General features: G+C 34.5%; 1 protein-coding gene across 9 annotated transcripts in view; it reads left to right on the top strand.

Annotated features, from left to right (window-relative positions):
- CCDC171 (coiled-coil domain containing 171) overlaps window positions 1-23,940 on the top strand; it is a 365,291-nt gene that overhangs the window by 85,882 nt on the left and 255,469 nt on the right. For all 9 annotated transcript variants that reach the window (XM_068551775.1, XM_068551774.1, XM_068551781.1 and 6 more), the window contains one exon: window positions 5,345-5,483. In XM_068551775.1, coding sequence (XP_068407876.1) covers window positions 5,345-5,483 — 139 coding nt within the window. The remainder of the gene's footprint in view (window positions 1-5,344; window positions 5,484-23,940) is intronic.

Raw genomic sequence — 23,940 nt, forward strand, 5'->3', positions numbered from 1 at the left:
TGAGGGATGATTGGATAAGTTATTTCATTTTCTACCTATACTTCTGATTCTTTTTCAGAATCTTCTTTAAAATCTTTTAGAGTCACAAACTCTCAAGTATTAATTTTTCAAAGTAGTTCTAAGTTTTGGATAATGTATTTCAAAAGGAGAATTGATATTTTAGGTCTTTAAGGTAAATAATACCTTTAATTTACAACTTTGAGAGCAGTGAGTTTTGGGGTAGGACATTGTTTTACCTGTTGGATAGATCTGATTTAGCAATTGGTGATAACGACGTTATAGAGGAAATGCTGCCTGAACCTTGCAGGTGGTTAAGGGTTTTAAGCTTCTGTTTCCTTCCAGGTAGATCTAGTCAGGATCTCACTAAAAGGCAGGAGGAAAAAGCTGTGTGTGTATTTTAGAGTTTTAATTTTGGCCAACAATTTCATAACAATGAATATTCCTGCATGAAACTATTTTCAATGGAATGTATATGTATACATACGTAGATGGACTATACATATGTATACGTATATATTAGATGGAATATATGTATATATTTTAATATATTATTATATATTAAATATTACATATAATAATAAAATAAATAAAATTATTATATATTAAACATATCTTGAAGAACTCAGCTAAGAATTTGCACAACAGGCTATTTTAATGAATACATATAATGTATAACTTTAGAAAGAATATATATTCTCTATATTCCTCTAATTAAATTTTCTTAGTTATAAATTTTTTTTCCATTGAAAACTTATAGTATAAAACTAAAATTTTTCAATAATTTTTTTTATACTTGAAATTTTTCTTTTTTAATTTTTGGCCGCACTGTGCGGCTTGTGGGATCTTAATTCCCCCACCAGGGATCGAACCTGTGCCCTTGGCAGTGAAAACACAGAGACCTAACCACTGGACCGCCAGGGAATTCCCTTCAACATGTCAGGTCTTCATTAGCTGTGGTAACTGATTGTTGGGCAACGGTAGGGAGAAGATCCTGATAATCCTTAAATCTAGTTTAAGTTTAAATTTAGTTTAAAATAATGCTAGTCAAGGATGTGATACTGAACAGACTGAATCTAAATTTATTTATTTTATTACATTCAGTATTTAGAGACTTCTTTATTTTTCTAAATACATCAATCAAAAGTATAAAAAGAAGTACAAAAGTACTGGGTTGGCCAAAAAGTTCCTTTGGTTTTTAAGTAAAAATAAAAGACACATTTTTTATTTTCACCAAGAACTTTATTGAGCAATGTATTCACCATTTTGTTCCACTAACTTCTGCCATTTTTCAGGCAACTTCATAATTCCATCTTCCCAAAACTTTTTATCTTTTTGAGCAGAGAACTTTTCCAGGTGCCTCTTACAGTCTTCCAGGGAATTGAAATTTTTTCCATTAAGAGAATTTTGTAAAGACCGAAATCAATGGAAATCTGAAGGTGCAATGCCTGGTGAATATGGCGGGTGAATCAGAACTTCCCAGCCAAGCTGTAACAGTTTTTGTCTGGTCATCAAAGAAACATGCAGTCTTGCCTTATCCTGATGGAAGATTATGTATTTTCTGTTGACTAATTCCGGATGCTTTTCGTCGAGTGCCACTTTCAGTTGGTCTAATTGAGAGCAGTACTTGTTGGAATCAATTGTTTGGTTTTCACTCCCTTCCAATCCCACCGTATACACAATATCACCTTCTCTGGATGAAGACCGGCATTTGGTGTGGTTGGTGGTGGTTCATTTTGCTTGCCCCACTATCTCTTCCATTCCACATTATTGTACACTTTTCATCACCCGTCACAATTTGTTTTAAAAACGGAATGTTTTTGTTACGTTTCAGTAGAGAATCGCCTGCGGAAAGACGGTCATAAAGGTTTTCTTCGCTTAACTTATGTGGAACCCAAACATCAAAGCAATTAACATAACCAAGCTGGTGCAAATGATTTTCAGTGCTTGATTAGGATATTTTGAGTATGTCGGCTGTCTCCCGCATGGTATGACATTGATTGTTCTCAGTTAATGTCTCGATTTGATCACTATCAGCTTCAACTGGTCTACCCGACCGTGGAGCATCATCCAGCGAGAAATCTCCAGCACAGAACTTCGCAAACCACTTTTGACACGTTTGATCAGTCACAGCACCTTCTCCATACACTGCGCAAATCTCTTTTGTGTGTTTCAGTTGCGTTTTTACCTGTCTTGAAATAATAAAGCATAATATGCCAAAAATGTTGCTTTTTTCTTCCATATTCAATATCCAAATGGCTACACAAAAATTCACCAAATTTGATAAGTTTCTTTTAAATGCACGCTGATATGGCAGCTGTCACAATACAGTCTAACAAAATCGTTTCGAATGAAGTTAAAGACAAGTAAGGTGTACTAGAGCCAAATTACTGAAAAAACTGAATGAACTTTTTAGCCAACCCAGTATTATAACTTGTGGCACTATTATTGTTTATATCCTTGGTAAAAGATAGCCTGAAGATGGCTATTTGTTAAAACAGCTGTACTGTTGTCAAATTCTTAGCTGAACTCTTAAACAACAATAACAACAACAACAAAATGGGAATCCAGTAGGAAAGAACGGCTCTTAACTACAAGTTTCCTTCTTCTCCCTTTCCTTTCTTGCCTAAAATCCTCCATCTGTCAAGTCCTGACTCTTCTCTATTGGATTCAAAGAGACTGGGGCTCCCTTGAACCTTCAGTTTACTCCCACCCTACTCATTCCCCTTGGGTGGGGCTGTTGGCAGAAGCATAGGAGCCAACTTCTTTGGGTTGTGCATGAGATTACTGACAGCAAGGGATGTTCCCCATTTCAGTGGACTCAACTTGGACTTTATTTATAAAATAGCACCAAATAACAGGTGCATTTAATTTTATATTTGCTGAGTAATAATTTTTTTAATTAAAATTTGATTTTAATAAAGTTAGCACTTGTACATAATCTAAAAAGTAAAATAGTGCTTTTAAGCTCATGAAAAACCACATTTTGGTACCCCATTGCTTTCTACGACCAGTTTCTGCTCCTTTGAAGCAACCAATTTTAATTCTTATAGCTGTTTCTTCTGATATTTAACTTTGTATTTCTAAATAACATGCATATTGTGCCACTTTTTCAACTTCTACCTCTACATGTTATCTATTGGCCTCAACTTATCTACATTGTACATTTCTACCACACAGCACACACTTATTTCTTCCTTCCTCCCATCCTTTCAGTAGGGTTGTATTTTGGTGTATTTTTCTACATTTTTTTTGGTCCCTCATCTTTATTTTTACTCTATACAACGTTTTATTATATTCTTTGTTGTTTATTGTCTGTCTTCGTATGTGGAGAGGAACTTTGTTTTGTTCATTGCTATCTCCCAAAGTCTAGACTAGTGCTTGGTACACAAGAGCTGCAAAGTAAAGATTTGCTGAATCATCAAACGAATGAGTAGTTAATAATTGTCTCATTTTATGTTGGATTAGTTTGTGTGCACCAATCACTAAGTTATTCTTAAACTGTCTAACAAAATTGAAAATCTCTCATTATGTTTCTATACCTCAGAAATTCTATCATTTTGAGTTTGTTGTAAGATGTATCACTCTTGGACTGTTCTCTCCACCTCCTCCTTTCTGGACGAATTGTTTTATAGGCTCCCTGTCACAGTCGTCCCAGGACTTCTCTTCACCACCATCGTTGGCATTCCCTTTACTTCTCTTTTATATTGGATCTCTTGATCTCGTGCCCATCTTCCTTGTTTGATTTACTCCCTTGTGAAGTAGCTTCTTGAGAAATTGTACATCAGAGGAAAAATTTTAAAGCTTGCATTCTGAAAATGTCTTTACTTGATCTTTACCCTTTTTCATAGTTTAGCTGGCTGTTTATTCAGTTCTAGGGTCAAGAAGACTGAAGTTATTTGATTCCTGATCTTTGTATGTGGCCCGTGTTTTCCTCTGGAAACTTGTATAGAGTGTATATGTTACCAAGTCTGGAAACAGGCAAATATCTAGAAATGGTTTATTGGTGTTACATTGTAACACATGATAAAATAATACTAATAATATGTATTTCTGTACTCTATGAACACAATGTGGAATCTTCTGTTTGTTCCCACTGTTCTGAAATTTCATGATGATGGGCCTGGCATAGATTGTTTTTCATTCATGCTGGGCACTCACTGAGCTCTTTCAATTATAGAGATTTGAATAATTCGTTTCTGGGAAATTCTCTTATATTATTACTTTGCTGATTTCTCCCTTTCCACTTTCTTTACCTTCTTTTTCTAGAACTTCTGTTATTTATATGTTGGGATTCCTGGATTGGTTTTCTTATCTTTTCTCTACTTTGACCCATTTTTGTTGTTTAGTTTTACTTTCTGGGAAGTTGATATCAATGTCTTATCTAATCTATACATGTTTAAATTTTACCCACTCTGCCGTGGAATATCCTTGATTCAAGGAAGAATATAACAAAAGGTTGGCACTAGAATTGTCTCTGTTCCATTCCTAAAGAAAGAAATGTTGACTGTTCAGAGTAAGATCATGTGTTATTCAAAAATTAGCTCTTCATTTGATTATAGCCTGAGTGTAGTGTGGATTTAGTTGTACTGAGTCACCCTATCTCTCATATTACAGCTTAAAAGTTATAGGAAACAGATCTACTACATTTATCAGGAAGATATCAGGTTAAAAATAGCGGCAACACTTTAATTTGAATTAAAATTATCCATTTGGTGTATTATCTACAGCAAAATTTAAACTAAAATACTTCCGAACTGCTTGTCATCTTATGTCCAAACAAGAATGTAAATACAGTTTAGCGCTAGCCTGAGCAAAATTCAAATAGTCAAGCAAATCCTTTGAAAAGAAATTTATGTTTTCACAGTGAATATGAATGATTTTTGATTATTCTTGCTTTTGGATTTTCCATGTCACCACACCAGTTCCACTTGCATGGACACTCAGGAGTGAAACATTTGTGTCATTTCTAATGTTATACTTTAATTTGAAAATCATTTGATAGGACTGCTTTCTGTTTTGAGGGAGTCTCTGAGCTAATTGAACTGTGGTGGGTGGGGTTTGTTTATCATAAATAGTGGTGAATCAGCACTAACCAGATCTATTTTGCTTATAACCTTGGGTATAGTACAGATATCTGCTATCAAAAAGTGGGGCTATTATTCCTTTAGAGTCTTTCATTTAAGAATGTACAATTCTTTCTATTTGAAAAAATGAGAAGTGACCTTTAAAACCTCTGGGCATGAAACCATGATATATAATACATCTGCCACTTGTGTTAAAGTTGTATAATAGGACCTGATAAAAGCATATTTGAAAAACCTGCTCTCACACTTTAACTTTTCAGATTAGAAAGAGAGTATTTCTCCAAAAACAAGAAACTAAATGAAGAAATCGAGGAACAGAAGAAAGTAATTACAGACCTTTCAAAGAGACTCCAGTATAATGAAAAAAGTTGCAGTGAATTACAGGAAGAACTTGTAATGGTAAGGATGAAAAAGAAAACCCTATGACAGTTACTTTATTGGGTCAAATTTGATGTTTAACAGGTTTTTTTTTCTCACTACATGCCATGAGATAATTGTATGAAAGTAATTTTAGTGACATTGATATAAAATTTCAAAACTGGAGATGCTGTTTACAACAAAGCTATACATAATAAAACCTCTCTTCTTTGGAATAATTGGGAAAACTAAATGAATTAGTGGAAAGTCTGAATTACAGAGTGTTTTGAAATTGATTCAGGTGTTTTTTTTTTAAGTGCATAAAACAATGTTACCTAGATGGAGGTGGGGTTAGGGTTTATAATCGGTAGATCTAATGATTTCAAAGACCCCCCCCCCTTTTTTTAAATAAATTTATTTTATTTTTGGCTGTGTTGGGTCTTCATTGCTGTGCGTGGGCTTTTCTCTGGTTGAGGCGAGCGGGGGCTACTCTTCCTTGTGGTGCGTGGGCTTCTCACTGCGGTGGCTTCTCTTGTTGGGGAACACGGGCTCTAGGCGCGTGGGCTTCAGTGGTTGTGATACGCGGTCTCAGTAGTTGTGGCTCACAGGCTTAGTTGCTTCGTGGCATGTGGGATCTTCCTGGACCAGGGCTCGAACCCGTGTCCCCTGCATTGGCAGGTGGATTCTTAACCGCTGCGCCACCGGGGAAGCCCTATTTTTATTTTTTAAATTTATTTTTGGCTGTGTTGGGTTTTCGTTGCTGCGCACGGGCTTTCTCTAGTTGTGGCGAGCGGGGACTACTCTTCGTTGTGGTGCGCCACCAGGGAAGCCCCAAAGACTCCCTTTTATAATCATTTTGAACCTGATCACTCTGTCTCCATTCCCCAATAATCGAGCCTTCACACCATCACCAAATTTATCTTTCTAAAGTATTGATCTGCTCTTGTCACCCTGCATTTATTAAAAAACCATCAGTGTCTCCCTGTTGCTTTCAGAATAAAGTCCAGCTTCTTGTCATGTAATCTAAGGCCCTTTTCTTTGTGGCTCTATGTTAACTTTTCCAGCTTCTTCTATTGCCATTGCCCTCTCTTTATCTTGCTTCAGCCACATTAAAGTATTCTCAGCTTCGTAAACACATTATATATCTTCACAGTGTCTTACGTTTGTTCAGACGGTTCATTTTTTGACCCACATTGACTGAAATGCTCATTCTCTTCTTTTAACAAATTCCTATGTTATCCTGTGATGGTCAGCTCTGAAATTTTGCAGTCTGTGACGCTTACTAGGGTTCCATCTTTTCCTACTTTTTCATCCACCTAAAGTCAGAATTCTGCCCCCTCCCAACTTTGTGTTTCCTTAGTTCTTAGTTTAGCATCTTTATCATAACACCAAAATCTGATGTGTATTATCTCTGCCAAGAGATTGAGAGTGCATTGAGGCTAACTTCATTTTACATGCCAAGATTCCACAGTAGTAGTTGCCTCAATAAACATTTGTTGGATGGATTTATTTGGTCGATGCACATACTCCTACTCTGCAGTTTGCTCGGAACCCCAAGAGGGAGGGCATAAAGTTTATAGTAATACCCTATTTCCTCTTTGTCTTGTTCTCCACATACATACCTTCCCCAGAGACTTGGCTACTTCACTTTCAATTATATTCCACAACTCTTAGCCATGTTAGTTACTGAGGAAAATGAATATTTTTTTCCTTGTCCAAAAAAGATGGAAACTCAGGGTTATACTAAGAAGTGGTAGCCAAATCAATGCTGCCTAGTTAGAAAGGTAACAATGACAAAGAAAGTAATGATGGGATAACATTTAAACTCTTTATCATTTTCAAATGACCCAATATTATATACAGACAGGTGGCCCTCTGTCTGTCTTGCTTCAGCCACATTAGAGTACTCTTGGCTTCCTAAACAAATTATATATTTTCTTAAGTTTCTTGCTTCTGTTTTGGTTGTTCATATTTTTGACCCACATTGACTGAAATGCTCCTTCTTTTCCCGTAACAAATGTCTGTATATCCTCTAATGTTCAACTCTGTCTCCATTTAACTCAGGATATCCAGTTTGTTCTGATAAAGGGATTGATATCATTGCTTGCACTGTGGTTGAATTTGTAGTTTGAGTTCTTTGGATGTGGGATTTTAGAAAGCTTAGAGCTCTCTGTGTGGCATGCTGTAGTGCCTATTCACTGTTATGTGCCATCCTAAATTTCATGGGCTATCCCACTTCTCACTCCTGGTTCAGGAGAGTGAATCATGGTGGAGAAAAACACGTCAGTCATTGAGCTGAGTCTTGGTCTTGCTGTAATCAAACAGTTTGGAAAGTGAGTTATAACTGAGAATGCAATGGTGAAGACATTGTCACCAATATAAGTTGTGTGAATCCTCCTGGTCTCCTAGCACTCCAATGACTAGATAAAAGAAGACTGGCTGAATTCACCACTGAATTCAGGGTGCTTTGTGATTAAAAATAATTTACTTGGTGCCAACAGGGTTTTACTTTTTAACTTTTACAATTTGGTGGCTGGTCTGAAATAAGGTGAGTTGTAGCTCTCTAGCAACCACTGTTTGCTTGTTTGGACCATTGGCACTCAGCCTATAAAGCACTATTGTTCTGACTGGTGGAAGAGCCATTGGGATGTTCAGAAACGTATTCAGGTTGCAGCCTAAGTGATCTACAGTTCACATGGTTCAGCCTAACTATTTATATGCTCCTCTCTGTTTTTTCATCTCTCTTAAAGCCCTAGCTTTATGTCTTATTTTCTTCCATCTTTCTGTTTTCTTGTCCCCGTCTTTTTATCCTTCCTTATTATTAGCTTTCTCTTTTAACTTGTTCTGTGTTATTCTTTTTAGAACAGTTGCTTTCTATCTCTTTACGCAACCATAATATGAAATTTTAAAAATATTTAATGAAAATACTATTACTTTAAATAGTAAGTACAGTGTTTTATTTTTTATTAAAAAACTCATCTCTAGCTTTTCCTAAATCATTTTTTGGGTACATATTCCTTTATTTCCTTTTATATTTTCTGTAGGTTAGTGGCCTTTGAGTTGGGAGGGGAATCTTATAAATTTCTCTCTAAAGAGATATCTGTCAAATTAAAATTTTTAAACCATAAAAATGGAGTTTTTTTTAGTTCTGCATCCTCACAGTCTGTTATTTTTGCTTTGAATTCATAATTGTTTTTGACTGAAGAGAAAATGCCTTAAGAAGAGGCTTTTACCTTTTGTTTTTGGAAATAAAACTTTGTTTTAATGACATCCTATGATCCTACGTACCCTAGTGTGTCTTTCCTACAGTTATGTTTCTATTGAACATAATAGTTTCAGCTTTTATAGAATATAGATGGGAAGCATAAGTTAGCTACAGGTAATTTTCCTCTCCCTTTGAGGTAACCGCTTGTCTTCTAGCTTAGGTCACATTCATGGCCATTATTCAAGTCTTGGTCTTTATTTTCTATGTTGCATTGTAAGAGAAAATTAAAGCCACTTTCCTCTATAGGTTTACTAGTGAGATCAAGGTATTATTAATATATGCAAAGGCTTCAGGAAGTTTTGAGGCTTAAAAATAGCAATTGTATAACCTAAGGTCTCATAGCCTCTCAGAATTGGAAGAAACCATAGAGATTATCCAGGTCAGGATATACAAAGTGTCAATAAGCCAGTTGCAACGTGATAGCTTCCCTGTTTCAAGAGAGAGAATAAAAATATAGAGCATAATTTTGGAAAAGTTCAAACTGGTTATGTTGAGCCTTTTGTTGATATTTAAGGAATATAAACCCAGCCAACATTAGTTGTACTTTTATATTCGTGAAATTACTCCTATTCAAGGTGTGGATTTAGAAGATATGATTAGCAAATGAGTAGTATATTATTATTATTTTTAATGTCATAGAATTAATAGAATTTCAACATAGCACATCTAAGGATTTAACAAAATTAGTTTCATGTTCCATGTTATACACTATTGAATTTGGCTTTAAAAAGTTTTGATTAAAGTTGAACTATTAATTTTAAATTCTATGAATTTAATAGTGATTTAATCACCTGCTAATTAAAACCGAATTTCAAGTTTAAGCTGCTTAGTGATCATGCTTATTAAAGCCCATCAGAGATTCAATAGATCCAGTTGGGTCTTTTAGTCATTACTGTGAGTTTTTTTTTTTTGTTTTTTTTTTTTTTTACTGTGAGTTTTTATATCTGCTTCTTTTGAAGCAGGGGAGCTATCATTTTCAAATTGGTATTATTAGGATTTGCTTTGTGCTTTCCACAATGAAATTTTTTTAAGTCCATCATTTCTTGAGATTTGTTTTTCTGCCACTCAGTAATATTTAGTTACAGCTCTAGGAGAGACCACATATTGAAAAGGGAATTCTAGTTCTCATGAGGTTTTGCTCAAAGAATATTTTATTCTCTAAAGAACTTGTGATTGAAAATGGTCAAGTGTATATTTTTTCCCTATACTTTGGGGGCTTGACTGATTATATAATAATAATGATTGCTAGGATTAGATAGCATTTTGGCAAGTGCTTTGATTGCTGTGCTTTGTGGTAAAGTAAAAGTTTCTTGATAATATTTTTGCATCAAATGATCAGTTAGGTTTGCTTTAGAAGGACATGTCTCTGATTTTGCAGGAGGCATTCAAAACTGATGGGCTAATAAAAATTCTATTCTGAATTTTTACTAAAAATTTGTTGATTCCTGCTTTTTACCAATAATAGGAGTAGTATTTATATATAAGCATTGTTTTTGCTAATATAAACATCACTTTCTGTCTCTCTTAGTGGTCCTTAAAAATTTAATACTATTAAATAGTATTTCTCAAATGTGTGTATGTTTGTATTTGTGTATTTAAATGTGCATTATATGACTGGCTTCCTAAATTTATAATGTGGCCATAAAGCTTTTTTATTAAGCTTTTTGAAATTTATTAATATATATATTCTTAAGTTTTGAAAATTTAAATCTCATTTTTGACCTGGGAAAAAATAAAATGGTATTGTGTTTGTGTGTGCGTGTGTGTGCGTGTGCGTGTGTGTGTGTGTGTGTGTGTGTGTGAGAGTGAGAGAGAGAGAGAGAGAAGGAGAGAGAGAGAGAAAGATAGAGATAGAGGGAGATGTTTATATGTCAGGGCCTATATTGAGATTGGACAGTAGCATTTTCTGAAAAATAAACTAAGTGTAAAGCTGTGTAAGGGAAGGTGACAGTTCATCATATGCCATAAGCAATTGGGATCATAGAATGCTCACATCCGTGGAAGCAGCATAGATGAGCAGGGAGGAAAAGAAATAGTAAATTGTTTTATGAAGAAATCAGAGAGATTAGTTATCTTCAATATGATCCAAGGAAAAGCTGCAGATGGTGATGATTATGAAAGCTAACCAGATCAAATTCAGTTTAGCTGAGCAAGCTCTCCTGGAGTCCTTACATGGGCTGCCTATGTGGTAACTGGGTGGAAGATAAGATGAAAAGGTGCGATGTGGAGCATAAGTATGTGATGTCGGTTGCAGGTTCTGATGCTCCTCTGTCTTTTTCAGAATTCCTTTGTAATGGCTTAAAATATATTTAAACTAATTTAAAAGCTTATGTGAGTTCAAAACTGTCCAGAAATTATAGGTGTTATGTATCACTGCTACAAAAGTTCAACCTACTTTTAAAATGCTAATTTCATTAAACAAATCCAGTGACTCAGTAAAGGTATTTATTTTTTACCTGTTTGTTTTTTCTATAATTTTTAACCTTATTAACAGTTCCCCTTAATTTCTTTTATTCTTATTTATGGTTTGAGTCAACTTTTCCATTGCAGATCAGCAGGGCTCATTTGGCTAATTTCTAGATATAAATGTTTGCATATGCTTTTTAATGTTTTTTTCACGAGTTTGTGTTAGAAATTTTTATTTACATGCATATCCATTTATGATATTCATGCATGATTAGCAAAAGTGAGGGATGAGTTTTTATAGGCTCAAAGAAAGATAAGATGATAGAATGACATGTTAGATTAAGCCAGAAATTCATTTACTTTAGCAGTGTGTATAGTATACCAAGGTGGAAATACTACATAGTTCTTTGTCATCTCATTGTTCTTTCTGGTTAAAGATATTCTATAACCAACCTTGACTCCTCTTTAATAGTATATTAAGGTCTGTGAGTCACAAATGTTTCTGAACTTTCTTTGAATATTTTGATATTTTTAGTCCCCTTTCTACACTTGTTGTAGATTCATCATGACATCTATAAAGTAGTCCTTGGTTCATGGTGAGTGATCAATAAATGTTCATCCGAACATCATCTGGTTAGCCAACATAGCAGTAAGGAACTTTTATTCCTAGGGTAATAAACTCTTTATGTGAATTATATCCAAGGCAAAAAGAAGTGAGTTCTTTTATCCTACCATTTTGTCTTTTAAACTTCTGAGCATGTTTAGAATTACAGAATTTGTTGAATCAGCATTTTAACATTTAACCTAAACTTACTCTTTATGTCACACAATAAAGCATGTTAATCAAAAATTAGAAACTTAGTATTTTATCTTGCTTTGCACTTTGTTTTTGACCCAGCAGTTTTGTTTATTTAGCTGGTAGGTTCTGTTTTTATTCTAGAATTTCTTGCATATCAAAAGGCTACTAAGAGAACTAACAGCTTTGAGAACAAAATTTAAATATAAGTACAATCCACACTTAAAAAAAGTCCCAAATGTTTTCTCTATATGAATGAAGAATGGAAGCTTCATTTACAAAACAAAAACAATTTATTAGGAAAAAAATTGTCAACTGTAAAAAGAAAAGGACACTTTGCTGTACACTTGAAACTAACACAATTTTGTAAATCAACTCTACTTCAGTAAAAAACAATGAAAAGGACAGTTTTTCCGGTCCCAACCTGGTTCATAAACCTATTAGATGTAAGTAAAATTTGTATTGGCTATATTATGAGACTATGACCCAGATATCTCTATAGAAAATTATAATACTACTAATTATAAATAGAATAGCAACTTTAAGGCATAGTTAATTAATTCTTTTTAAGCCTGTCATTCATCAAATCTTTTCTTTATTGTTTGAAACATTTTACACTAATCAGTGTTTCCTGGCTAATTTGACATTAAATTTGGTTTTAAACTGTAATGGTATTGAAATTTTAGTTCATCTTTTTAAAATTGAAATATAGCTGATGTACAATATTATGTTAGGTTATACAACATAGTGATTCAACATTTAAATACATTATGAAGTGATCACCATGGTAAGTCATCTAGTAACCATCTGTCCCCATACAAAGTTATTATGGTATAATTGATGATATGCCTTATGGTGTATAATACATCCCTGTGACTTATTTATTCTATAACTGGAGGTTTGTACCTCTTGATTCCCTTCACCTACTTCACCCATTCCCCCACCTCCCCTCTGGCAACCACCATTTGTTCTCTGTATCTATGAGTCTGTTTTCATTTTGTTTTGTTTATTTGTTTTGTTTTTTAGATTCCACACGTGAGATTATATGGTATTTGTCTTTTTCTGTCTGACTTATTTCACATATTTAGCTCATTGTTTAGTCAGGATTGAACCCTACACTTGAAAGAGAAGAATTATTGTTGAACTAGGAATTTAATTGAACCTTTATATTAAGCTGACTCCAAGTATGCAATTTTTCTGGAATTCTACATTTATACTTATGTAAATTTCTATTCCTTGAGATTGATGGGAACTTAGCCTCAGTTGGCATTTCATAATAGAAAAACATATATTTTGGCGACAGATTGATCTGGGTTTTAATCACAACTCCATCTCATAATAGTTGTGTGACCTTTAGTGACATTATCCCTCTGAATCTGTTTGCTCATTGTAAAATGGTGCTAATAATATCTACTGTGCAGGATTTTCAGTGAGCATTAAAGATAATATATGTATTGAAATAATAGAGTGTGTGTATATGCATGTAATTTGTGAATATGATGCTGGATTTCCTCTGGAAATATACTTCTATGATAATATTAGGAAAATGCTGAATAAGAAGTCCTAGGATACTAAACCTTTAGGACATTAAAATATATTGTAGGGAAGAACTTCTGAAATGATGGAGTAAGGAGCTTGGTGAACCTAACAAAAAAAAATTTAATTGGTGAAAAATTTAAAAAAACAACAACAAAAAACCAACCATATAAAGCTCTGAAAATTGTCCTAAGGGCAAAGGAGAAACTTTCATTCAAGAAAATCTGCTAATCATCAAAATTAAAAACCTTGGTTCCTCAAAGAACACCATCAGAAAAGTAAAAAGACATCTTATAGAATGGGAGAAAATATTTGCAGCTCATATATCTGATAAAGGAGTTTTAACTGAAAGAACTCTTATAACTCAACAATAGAAAGACAATCTAATCGAAAACTGGACAAAAGATCTGAAAAGAGACTTCTCCATAGAAAATATATAAATGGCCAGTAAACACATAAAAAGCTGCTCAGTATCACTAGTCATCAGGAAAATGCAAATCAAAACCATAATGACATATTGTATCACATACACTAAGATGACTGTAATAAAAAGGACATGTAATAGCAATTATTGGCAAGGATGTGAAAGAATTGGAATCCTCATACACTTATGCTGGGAATGTAAAATGATGCCTCCACTTTGGAAAATAGTTTGGAAGTTCCTCAAAATGTTAAAATTGGAGTTTACCATATGACTTAGTAATTGTACTCCTAGGTATATACCCAATAGAAATGAAAATATACATCTACATATTCATAGCAGCATTTTTGATAACAGCAAAAAAATTGAAACAACCCAAATGTCTATCAGCTGATGAATGGATGAACAAAAGTTGGTAAAAACATAACATGGAATATTATTCAGGGATAAAAAGAAATAAAGTACTGATCAGTGATTCAAAATGGATAAACCTTGAAAACATTAAGCTAGGTGAAAGAAACCAGACACAAAAGCCAGACATATAATCTATAATTCAATTTATATGAAATGTCTAAAGTAGGCTATCTGTAGAGATAGAAGGTAGATTAGGGTTGCCTAGGGCTGAAGGGATTGGGAGAAAATGGGGCGTGACTGCTAATGGGAATGGGATCTCTTTTTGGGGTGATGAAATTGTTCTAAAATTGATTGTGGTGATGGTTGAGCAACTCTATGAATGTACTAAAAACCATTGAATTGTGTACTTTAAATGGATGAATTATGTAAATTGTATCTAAAGCTATTGAAAATAAGAAAATCTAGTAAATTTCAGTAAGAACAGCAAGAGTATGGCATTTGAGTGATGGCTGGTTCCATAACCCCTTTTCTACCCCCTGCTCCTTGTTACAGAACCTCTACCCTGGGCTGTTGCAGCCAAGAGGATGATCCCTTCCTCTCTCTCTAGCTCCAAGGCTGGGGCTATGCTTTCATTGTAGGAGAGGTACACTGCTGGAATTTCTCATCTGTCAGACCCCTGTGTTGTAGCAACTCTATTCCAGGCAAGCAGGGCTGAGAGGACCAGATCTCTCTTCCTCTACCCAGCTTTCATTTGGAATGTAGTAGTTCTACCCCAGGCATGGCAGACCAAGAATATTGGGGCCAACTGCCCTTGCCCCAGAACACCACGGGTTGCACTTGGTCACTTAGAGAGCAGGATTGTTGTTTTGGAAAAGTGGATCCTTACTCCCAACTCCAATGCAGTGGCACAGGAGTTCTGCCCAGGGGGGTAGGCTGGCTGGCTGTAAGGGGAAAGAGCTCTGCAGCTCTGTTTAAGGGGACTGACCTTATTTGAAATAAGATGAGTGAAAACTGAAACAACATATCAAATCTTATAGGATGCAGCTAGCACAGTGATTAAGAGGAAAATTTATAGCTGGAGTCACTTGTATTAAAAAAAAAATCCTCAAATTAATAACCTAACATTTCACCTTAAGAAACTAGAAAAAGAATAGCAAACTAAACCCAAAAGAAGTGGAAGAAAAGAAACAATAAAGACTAAAGCAGAAACAAAAGAAATAATAATATGGAATAATAGAGGACATCAATGAAACCAAAAGTTGATTCTTTGGAAAGATAACTAAATTGATTAACATTTAGTTAGACTGATCAAGAGAAAAAGAGAGGAGACTCAAATTATTAAAATCATGAATGAAAGAGGAGACACAACTATTGACTATACAGGAATAAAAGAATTAAAAGAGAATATTGTGAACAACTATATGCCAACAAATTAGATAATTTAGATAAAATGGACAGATTTCTAGAAGGACACAAACTACCAAAACTGGTAAAGAAGAAATAGAAAATCTGGATAGACCTATAACAAATAAAGAGATTGACTTAGTAATCAAGAAACTTTTCTTAAAGGAAAGTCCAGGCCCAGAAGGCTTCACTGGTGAATTCTACTAAATGTTTAAGAAGAATTAACACCAATTCTTCACAGATTCTTTCAAAAAAGAGAAGAGGAGGCAACACTTCCCCTCTCATTATGTGAAGTTAGTTTTATTACCCTGATAACAAACCAAAGACATAGCAAGAAAAGAAAACTCAGACCAGTATCCCTTTTGAGTATAGATGCCAAAATCCTCAACAATGTGCTAGCAAACCAAATCCAGCAATTTATAAAAAAGATTTTACACTATGATCAAGTGGGATTTATCCCATAATGTAAGACTGGTGTAACATCTGAAAATCAACTAGTTAATACACTTTATTAATAGAATGACAAAAACCAAATGATCATCTCAATAGACAGAGAAAAAATTTGATAAAATTCAACATTTTTCATGATAAAGATGCTCAACAAACTAGGAGAAGAAAGGATCTTTCTCAACCTGGGAAAGAGCATCTATGAAGAACCTAGAGCCAACATCAAAGTTAATGGTGAAAGACTGCTTTCTTTCCAAGATCAGGAACAAGACAAGGATGTATACTCTCACCATGTTTAGTCAACATTGTACTGGTGGTTCCAGCCAGGGCAATAAGGCAAGAAAAAGAAATAAAATACATTAATTTTGGAAAGGAAGAAGTAAACTATCTATTTGCAGATCATGTAATCTTGTATATTAGAAAATTATAAGGAATTCACACACACACAACTATTAGAAATAATAAATAAGTTTAGCAAGGTTGCAGGGTACAATGCAAGATCAATGCCAAAATCAATTGTATTTCTATACACCAGCAATGAACAATCCAAAGATGAAATAAAGGAAACAATTTCATTTATGATAGTGTCAAAAGGAATAAAGTACTTAGGAGTAACAACAAAAGAAATACAAGAATTGTATGCTGAAAACTAGAAATCATCACTTAAAAAAATTAAACAAGACCTAAGTGAATGGAAAGACATTATATGTTCATGGATCATAAGAACTAATGTTATTACTTGTTAAGATATTAGTACTCCTCAAACTGATGTATAGATTCAGTGCAATCTCTATCAAAATCCCAGCTGGCTTTTTGGAGATACTGACAAGCTGATTGTAAAATTCATATGGAAATGCAGGAGACAGAATAGCCAAAATAATCTTGCAAAAGAAGAGTAAAGTTGGAGGAGTAACATTTCCCAATTTTAAAGCTTACTACAAGGCTATAGTAATCAAGACAGTGTGGTATTGGCATAATGTCGACATAGAGATCAATGGAAAAGAATTGAGAGTACCGAAATAAACCCCTACAATTATGTTTAATTGTTTTTGAAAAGGGTGCCAAGTTAATTCAAGTTAATTATATTAAAAGAGTAATATTTTTCAACAAATGGTGCTGAAAGGACTGGGTATCCACAAGCTAGAGAATGAATCTGAACCCCTACACAAAAGTTAAATAGTTCGTAGGCCCAAATAGAATAGCTGAAACTACAAAACTCTTAGGCAATGATTCTTTAGGAGCCACAGCAAAAGCACAAGTGACAAAAAAATAGATACAATGGACTTCACCAAAATTAAAAACTTCTGTACTTCAAAGGATACTGTAAAGAAAGTGAAAACACAATCACAAAGTGCTAGAAAATTTTTGCAAATCAAGTGACTGATAAAGAACTTGTATTCAAAATGTATAAATGCCTCTCACATCTTAATAATAGAGAAATAACAATTAAAAATATGCTAAAAGTTTAAGTGGACATTTCTTCAAAGAATATATATGAATGGCCAATAATCATGTTAAAAGATGTTCAAAATCATTAATCAGGGATATGCAAATCAAAACCACAATGAGATGCCTCTTCACACTCATTAGCATGTTTATAATTAAAAAATGGACAGTAGCAAGTTTTGGTGAACATGTGGAGAAGTTGGAATCCTCACACTTTGCTGGTGGGAAGGTAAAAAATGGAAGCCTCTTTGGAAAAACATTTGGCAGGTTTTTAAAAAGTTAAACCTAGAGTGCCCATAAGACTCAGTAGTTTCACTCCTAGGTATATGCCCAGGAGAAATGAAAACATACATCCACATAAAAACCTGTACATGGATGTTCGTAGCAGCATTATTCATAATAACCAAAAAGTGGAAACAACCCAAATGTTTTTCAACTGATGAATGGATAAATAAAATGTGACTTATCCCTATGATGTAATATTATTTAGCAATAAAAATAAACAAAATACTTATACATACTATAACACAGATGAACCTTGAAAATATTATTCTTTGTGAAAGAAGTCAGTCATAAAAGGCTGTAGTTTATGATTGCATTTATATGAAGTGTCCAGAAGAGGCAAATCTATAGAAACAGAAATAAGAATGGTGGTTGCTCAGGGGCTGGGTGTGGAAATGGGAGAATGGAGAGTGGCAGTCGATGCATATGGCATATATTTTAGTGGGGACAACAGTGTTCTAAATTTAGACTGTGGTTATGATGGCACAATTCTGTGAATATACTAAAAACATTGAATTGTACACTTTAATTGGGTGAATTATATGTTACGTCAATTATATCTCAGTAAAAATAAAAAATAAAGTTACCATAATTAAGAATTGATATTGACAAAATAGAGAAATCAATGCAACAGAGAGTTCAAAAATAGCTATGAATATGTATGGGAATTTAGTATGTGATAAAGTTGCATGCATAAAGGAAAAAACTTCAGCTTTGAGGAAAAACATACTCATGTGTCTCCTCTCTCTACATGCAACGTTGCTCACACAGAACACTGGCAGTCACCAAGTGTGTGTAGATTTCCCCGCACCAAGCAATTCTGCCACACCAGCTACGTGTCCTACAATTGAACACACACACACACACACACACACACACACACACACCCTCAGAGGCCAGTTGCAAGTGTTTCTGACCACCCGGCTATAAATCGGAGGTTTCCACAACTTCCTTCTCAGGTTCCATTAATTTGCTAAAGTGGCTCACAGAACATAGGAAAACAGTTTATTTACTAGATTGCAGGTTTGTTTGTTTTCATAAAAGTATAACTCGGGAACGGCATAGGGCAGGGTATGTGGGAAGACTCTCTGAGCTTCCATGCTCTCTGGGTATGCCATCCTACCGGCATCTCCAGGTGTTTCCCAATCCAGAAGCTCCTGGAACCCCGTTCTTCTGCGTTTTCATAGAGGCTTCATTATGTAGGCATGATCGATTAAATCACTGGCCATTGGTGATTTTATTTATTTATTTATTTATTTATTTATTTATTTATTTATTTATTTATTTATTTATGCTGCATTGGGTCTTCGTTGCCGTGCGCGGGCTTTCTCTAGCTGCGGCGAGCAGGGGCTGCTCTTTGTGTTGGTGCACAGCTTCTCGTTGCTGTGGCTTCTCTTGTTGCAGAGCATGGGCTCTAGGCATGTGGGCTTCAGCATGGGCTCTAGGCATGTGGCACGCAGGCTCAGTAGTTGTGGCCCGCGGGCTTAGTTGCTCCGTGGCATGCGGGATCTTCCTGGACCTGGGATCGAACCCGTGTCCCCTGCCTTGGCAGGTGGATTCTTAACCACTGCGCCACCAGTGAAGCCAGCCATTGGTGATTGATTCAACCTCTAGCTTCTCTCTCCTCCCAGGAGGTTGGGGGGGTGGAACTGAAAGTTCCAACCTTCTAATCACATGGTTGGTTCCCCTGGCAACCAGCCCCCATCCTTAGGTTATCTAGGGTCTTTCCAAAAATCAACTCATTAACATAAAACTCAGATGTGGTTGAAAGGAATTTTGACACCCATTTCACCTTTATCACTCTGAAGCTATTTCGGGAACTGGGAGCAAAACTAAATAGTATAACAAAAAATGCCTTTATGACTCTTATACGGGAAATTACAAGGGTTTTAGGAGCTATGTGCCAGGAACCATGGGTGAAGATCAAATATATATTCCTTATTATAAATCACAATGTCATACAATATGCCAAATCAATGTATAAAGATAGATTATCTCATAAATAGTTTTTAAATAACTGGCTATACATAAGAGGAAACAATATAGCTAAGTCCCTGCCATATTGCTTATATCAAACAAATTCTAGATTGATCAGAGTCATAAAAGAGGAAGATAAAGAGGGAGGAGATATAGGTATACATATAGCTGATTTACTTCATTGTACAGCAGAAACTAACACAACATTGTAAAGCAATTTTACTCCAATAAAAAAAAAAGCACCAGAAGAAAAAGGGAATTTAAGTGTTTTATAATCTTGGAGCAAGGAAAGTACGACACAAAATCTAGAAGTCCCAAAGCAAATTATTGATAAATTTGATTACCTAAAAAATTTTTGTTTCTAAGAATGTAGTCAGAAGGCAAATGACAAATTGACAATAATGATTTGCAACATGTATGACAAAGTGATTGTTTCCATAATTTGCAAAGGACTGTAATAAATCACTATGGAAAATGTGGACAATGTAATATAGAAATGGGCACATGAAAAGGCAGTTCACAGAAAAAGAAATACAGGTGGCTTATAAGCATATGAAAAAATGCTTAATCTTATTTAAAATTAAAGAAATGCACAGTAAAATAAGTTGATAATGCTTACCATTGGAAAGGTACGGGGAAATAGGCACTTCTGCTGTTCATGGTAGTTTACACAAGTTGGACTCTTTAGAGAGCAATTTGATAACCCTTGTCTAAAAATAGTTGTACATACCCCTTTACCCATCAAATTTATTTCTAGGAGTTTATTGAGTAGATATACTTGAATGTGCATGCAAAGATATAGAAGTACACATGTAAGGATGTATATTGTAGTATTGTCACTAGTAGAAAAAATGCAAATAACCTATAAATCTTAGCAGTAGGGGACTGGTTAAATTCATTTACAATGGATAAATTAATTCATCTAAACACTGGAGTGCTATGCAACTGAAAAAATGTGATGTGGAAAGGTGTTGAGACCTACTATGAATGAAAAAATAAGTTATATACTATGATCCTATTTGAATTTAAAATTGTATATAATATATATTTATATAAATAAAATTTTTATTATATAAAATATAGTTTTATTATATATAAAATTATATTTTAAGATTTCTATAATTATAAAGCGAACTCTGAATAAAACGTACCTATGAGGATTGAGTTACCTTCTCTTTTTCTCAATTGCTTGATTTTTTACTACAAGGATAATATAGATAAACTCAAAGAATTTAATAGAATACTTAAATGTTTAATAATTAGAAGTAATGATTAAAAATAACTTTACAATGTATTATAACATATATGTAATTGGTGCTTTATAAATACTATGTTTTTCAGATAAACTTTGATTGGTGCCCATTGGTAATAATATATTCCATTTTGACTCTTTTACTTATTTAATTTTTTAATAACTAAAATTTGGTGTTTCTTTTTCTATGGATATGAATCTTACGTCAGTCAGTGAGTCTGTACTTTGATAATATCCAGAAATCTTCATTTGGGCCTCTTTGCTCAATTGGTCCTCATAGTGTTTCCTAACACATTAACAATATTCATGCTTATTTGCCATGGGAAAGTGTTTTTTGTTTGTTTGTTGGCTTGTTTTATTTGCAGTTTTTCAAAAATCGAATTGAATTTTGAATGTAATAGGTACACATAATACAAGATTTCGAAGATAAAAGGTTATACAGTGAAAAGTAAAATTTCTTTCTTCCCAACCTTTGGCCGCCAAGATTCTCTTCCCAGAGGCAACCCTAGTTACTACTTTCTTGTGATTCTGTGTAGCGATTCTCTCTACATTTACAGATATGCACACATACACACACACATGAATTTTACACAAATAGTAAAATGGTAGCATATTAAATATACTGTTCTCTTTTTTCCCCCGATATTAACTTGTTTAATATGACGACATTAAAAAGCATGTTACTAATGATATGCTAATGCAGAAAATTTAAAGTCTTGTTTTGTTTTTGTTTGTTTGGTTTTACTTCCCAACTCAGAGGGCTTTCAGTTTGGACATTGGATCGTTTATTTTATAGTAGAACATACCTTTTCCACCTCCTCTTTTGTTTTGAACTCCAAGATATAGCTTAGAGATCTTTCCATATTAGGATATGAAGAAGAGCTTCCTGCTTCTATTTAAAGTCATTGTGGATGAATCCTAATTGATTTAACAATCTTCTGTTGATGGCATGTTGGTAGCATGTTTAATATGATATTTAACTCTTATTTTATCTACTCAGTATTGTCTAGGTGCTGGGGATACATTGACGAGGACAAAAAATAAAAGACCATATTTTTATTGAGCTTGAATTCAATGAGATAGACATTAATAAAAGACCTACTCAAATAAATGTGGAACTACAACTCTAATAAGTGCTGAGAAGATTCTAATAGAGGGAATTGATACACTCAGGGAGTAAAAGATAGCTTTTCCAAAAAACTGATAATTGAACTGATGTCTAAAGAAAGAATTATTAGTTTTGCATATTTTACAGATGAATTTTGTCCTGTAATATCTATATCCATTTCTTCTGTTTTCTATAAGCATTACTTTACTGGTGCCTCTATCTCATCAGCTTTTAAACATGCTTAAGTTTCTCACTTATTAAAAAAACCAAAACTCTTCTCCATCCCTACTCTTCTTTCCAACTACTGCCCTTTATCTCCCCTTCTCTTCTTACCAAAAAAAGTGTTGTCTAAACTTCCCGTTTCCATTTACTTATCTCTCACTAAATTAAGACAAAAAAGTACAGGCTTACTCCTCCCTTGACCTGTTCTAGTCTGGGTTGTAACAGATTTCATCATGGTCACCAGTGACTTCCATGTCTGGTGAACACTTGTTAGTCTCCATTTTGCTTGAATATTCTGTGACATTGGACATTGGACAGGTGGCATTGAAATGTTTTTTTAATCTTGGTTTTCATGACATTATCCTCTTCTGTTTTTCTTCCTCCTTTTCCAGTCTTCTTTGCTGACTTTTTCTTTTCTAAGTATTAAATTCTGGAGTTCCTTAGTCTTTATCCAAGGCTCTTTTCTCTTCCCATCAAACACTCTCAAGACAAGCTTCACATATCCCTAGATGATTCCCAAGCCTATATCTGACTTCTCTTCTGAGCTTTATTCCAGTATGTCCAGCTGCCTCCTGTATTTTTCTACTTTATTTGTTTTTGTGTTTTTTTTTTAAACATCTTTATTGAAGTATAATTGCCTTACAATGGTGTGTTAGCTTCTGCTTTATAACAAAGTGAATCAGTTATACATATACAATATGTTCCCATTTCTCTTCCCTCTTGCATCTCCCTCCCTCCCACCCTCCCCATCCCACCCCTCTGGGTGGTCACAAAGCACCGAGCTGATCTCCCTGTGCTATGCGGCTGCTTCCCACTAGTTATCTATTTTACATTTGGTAGTGTATATATGTCCATGACACTCTCTTACCCTGTCACATCTCACCCCACCCCCTCCCCATATCCTCAAGTCCATTCTCTAGTAGGTCTGTGTCTTTATTCCCGTCTTGCCACTAGGTTCTTCATGGCCTTTTTTTTTTTGTTTTCTTAGATTCCGTATATATGTGTTAGCATACTGTATTTGTTTTTCTCTTTCTGACTTACTTCACTCTGTACGACAGACTCTAACTCCATCCACCTCATTACAAATACCTCCATTTCATTTCTTTTTATGGCTGAGTAATATTCCATTGTATATATGTGCCACATTTTCTTTATCCATTCATCTGTCGATGGACATTTAGGTTGCTTCCATGTCCTGGCTATTGTAAATAGAGCTGCAATGAACATTTTGGTACATGACTCTTTTTGACCTATGGTTTTCTCAGGGTATATGCCCAGTAGTGGGATTGCTGGGTCGTATGGTAGTTCTATTTGTAGTTTTTTAAGGAACCTCCATACTGTTCTCCATAGTGGCTGTATCAATTTACATTCCCACCAACAGTGCAAGAGTGTTCCCTTTCCTCCACACCCTCTCCAGCATTTATTGTTTCTAGATTTTTTGATGATGACCATTCTGACCAGTGTGAGATGATATCTCATTGTAGTTTTGATTTGCATTTCTCTAATGATTAATGATGTTGAGCATTCTTTCATGTGTCTGTTGGCCATCTGTATATCTTCTTTGGAGAAATGTCTATTTAGGT

The sequence above is a fragment of the Eschrichtius robustus genome, chromosome 10, assembly GCF_028021215.1.
Source record: "Eschrichtius robustus isolate mEscRob2 chromosome 10, mEscRob2.pri, whole genome shotgun sequence".
NCBI lineage: Eukaryota > Metazoa > Chordata > Mammalia > Artiodactyla > Eschrichtiidae > Eschrichtius > Eschrichtius robustus.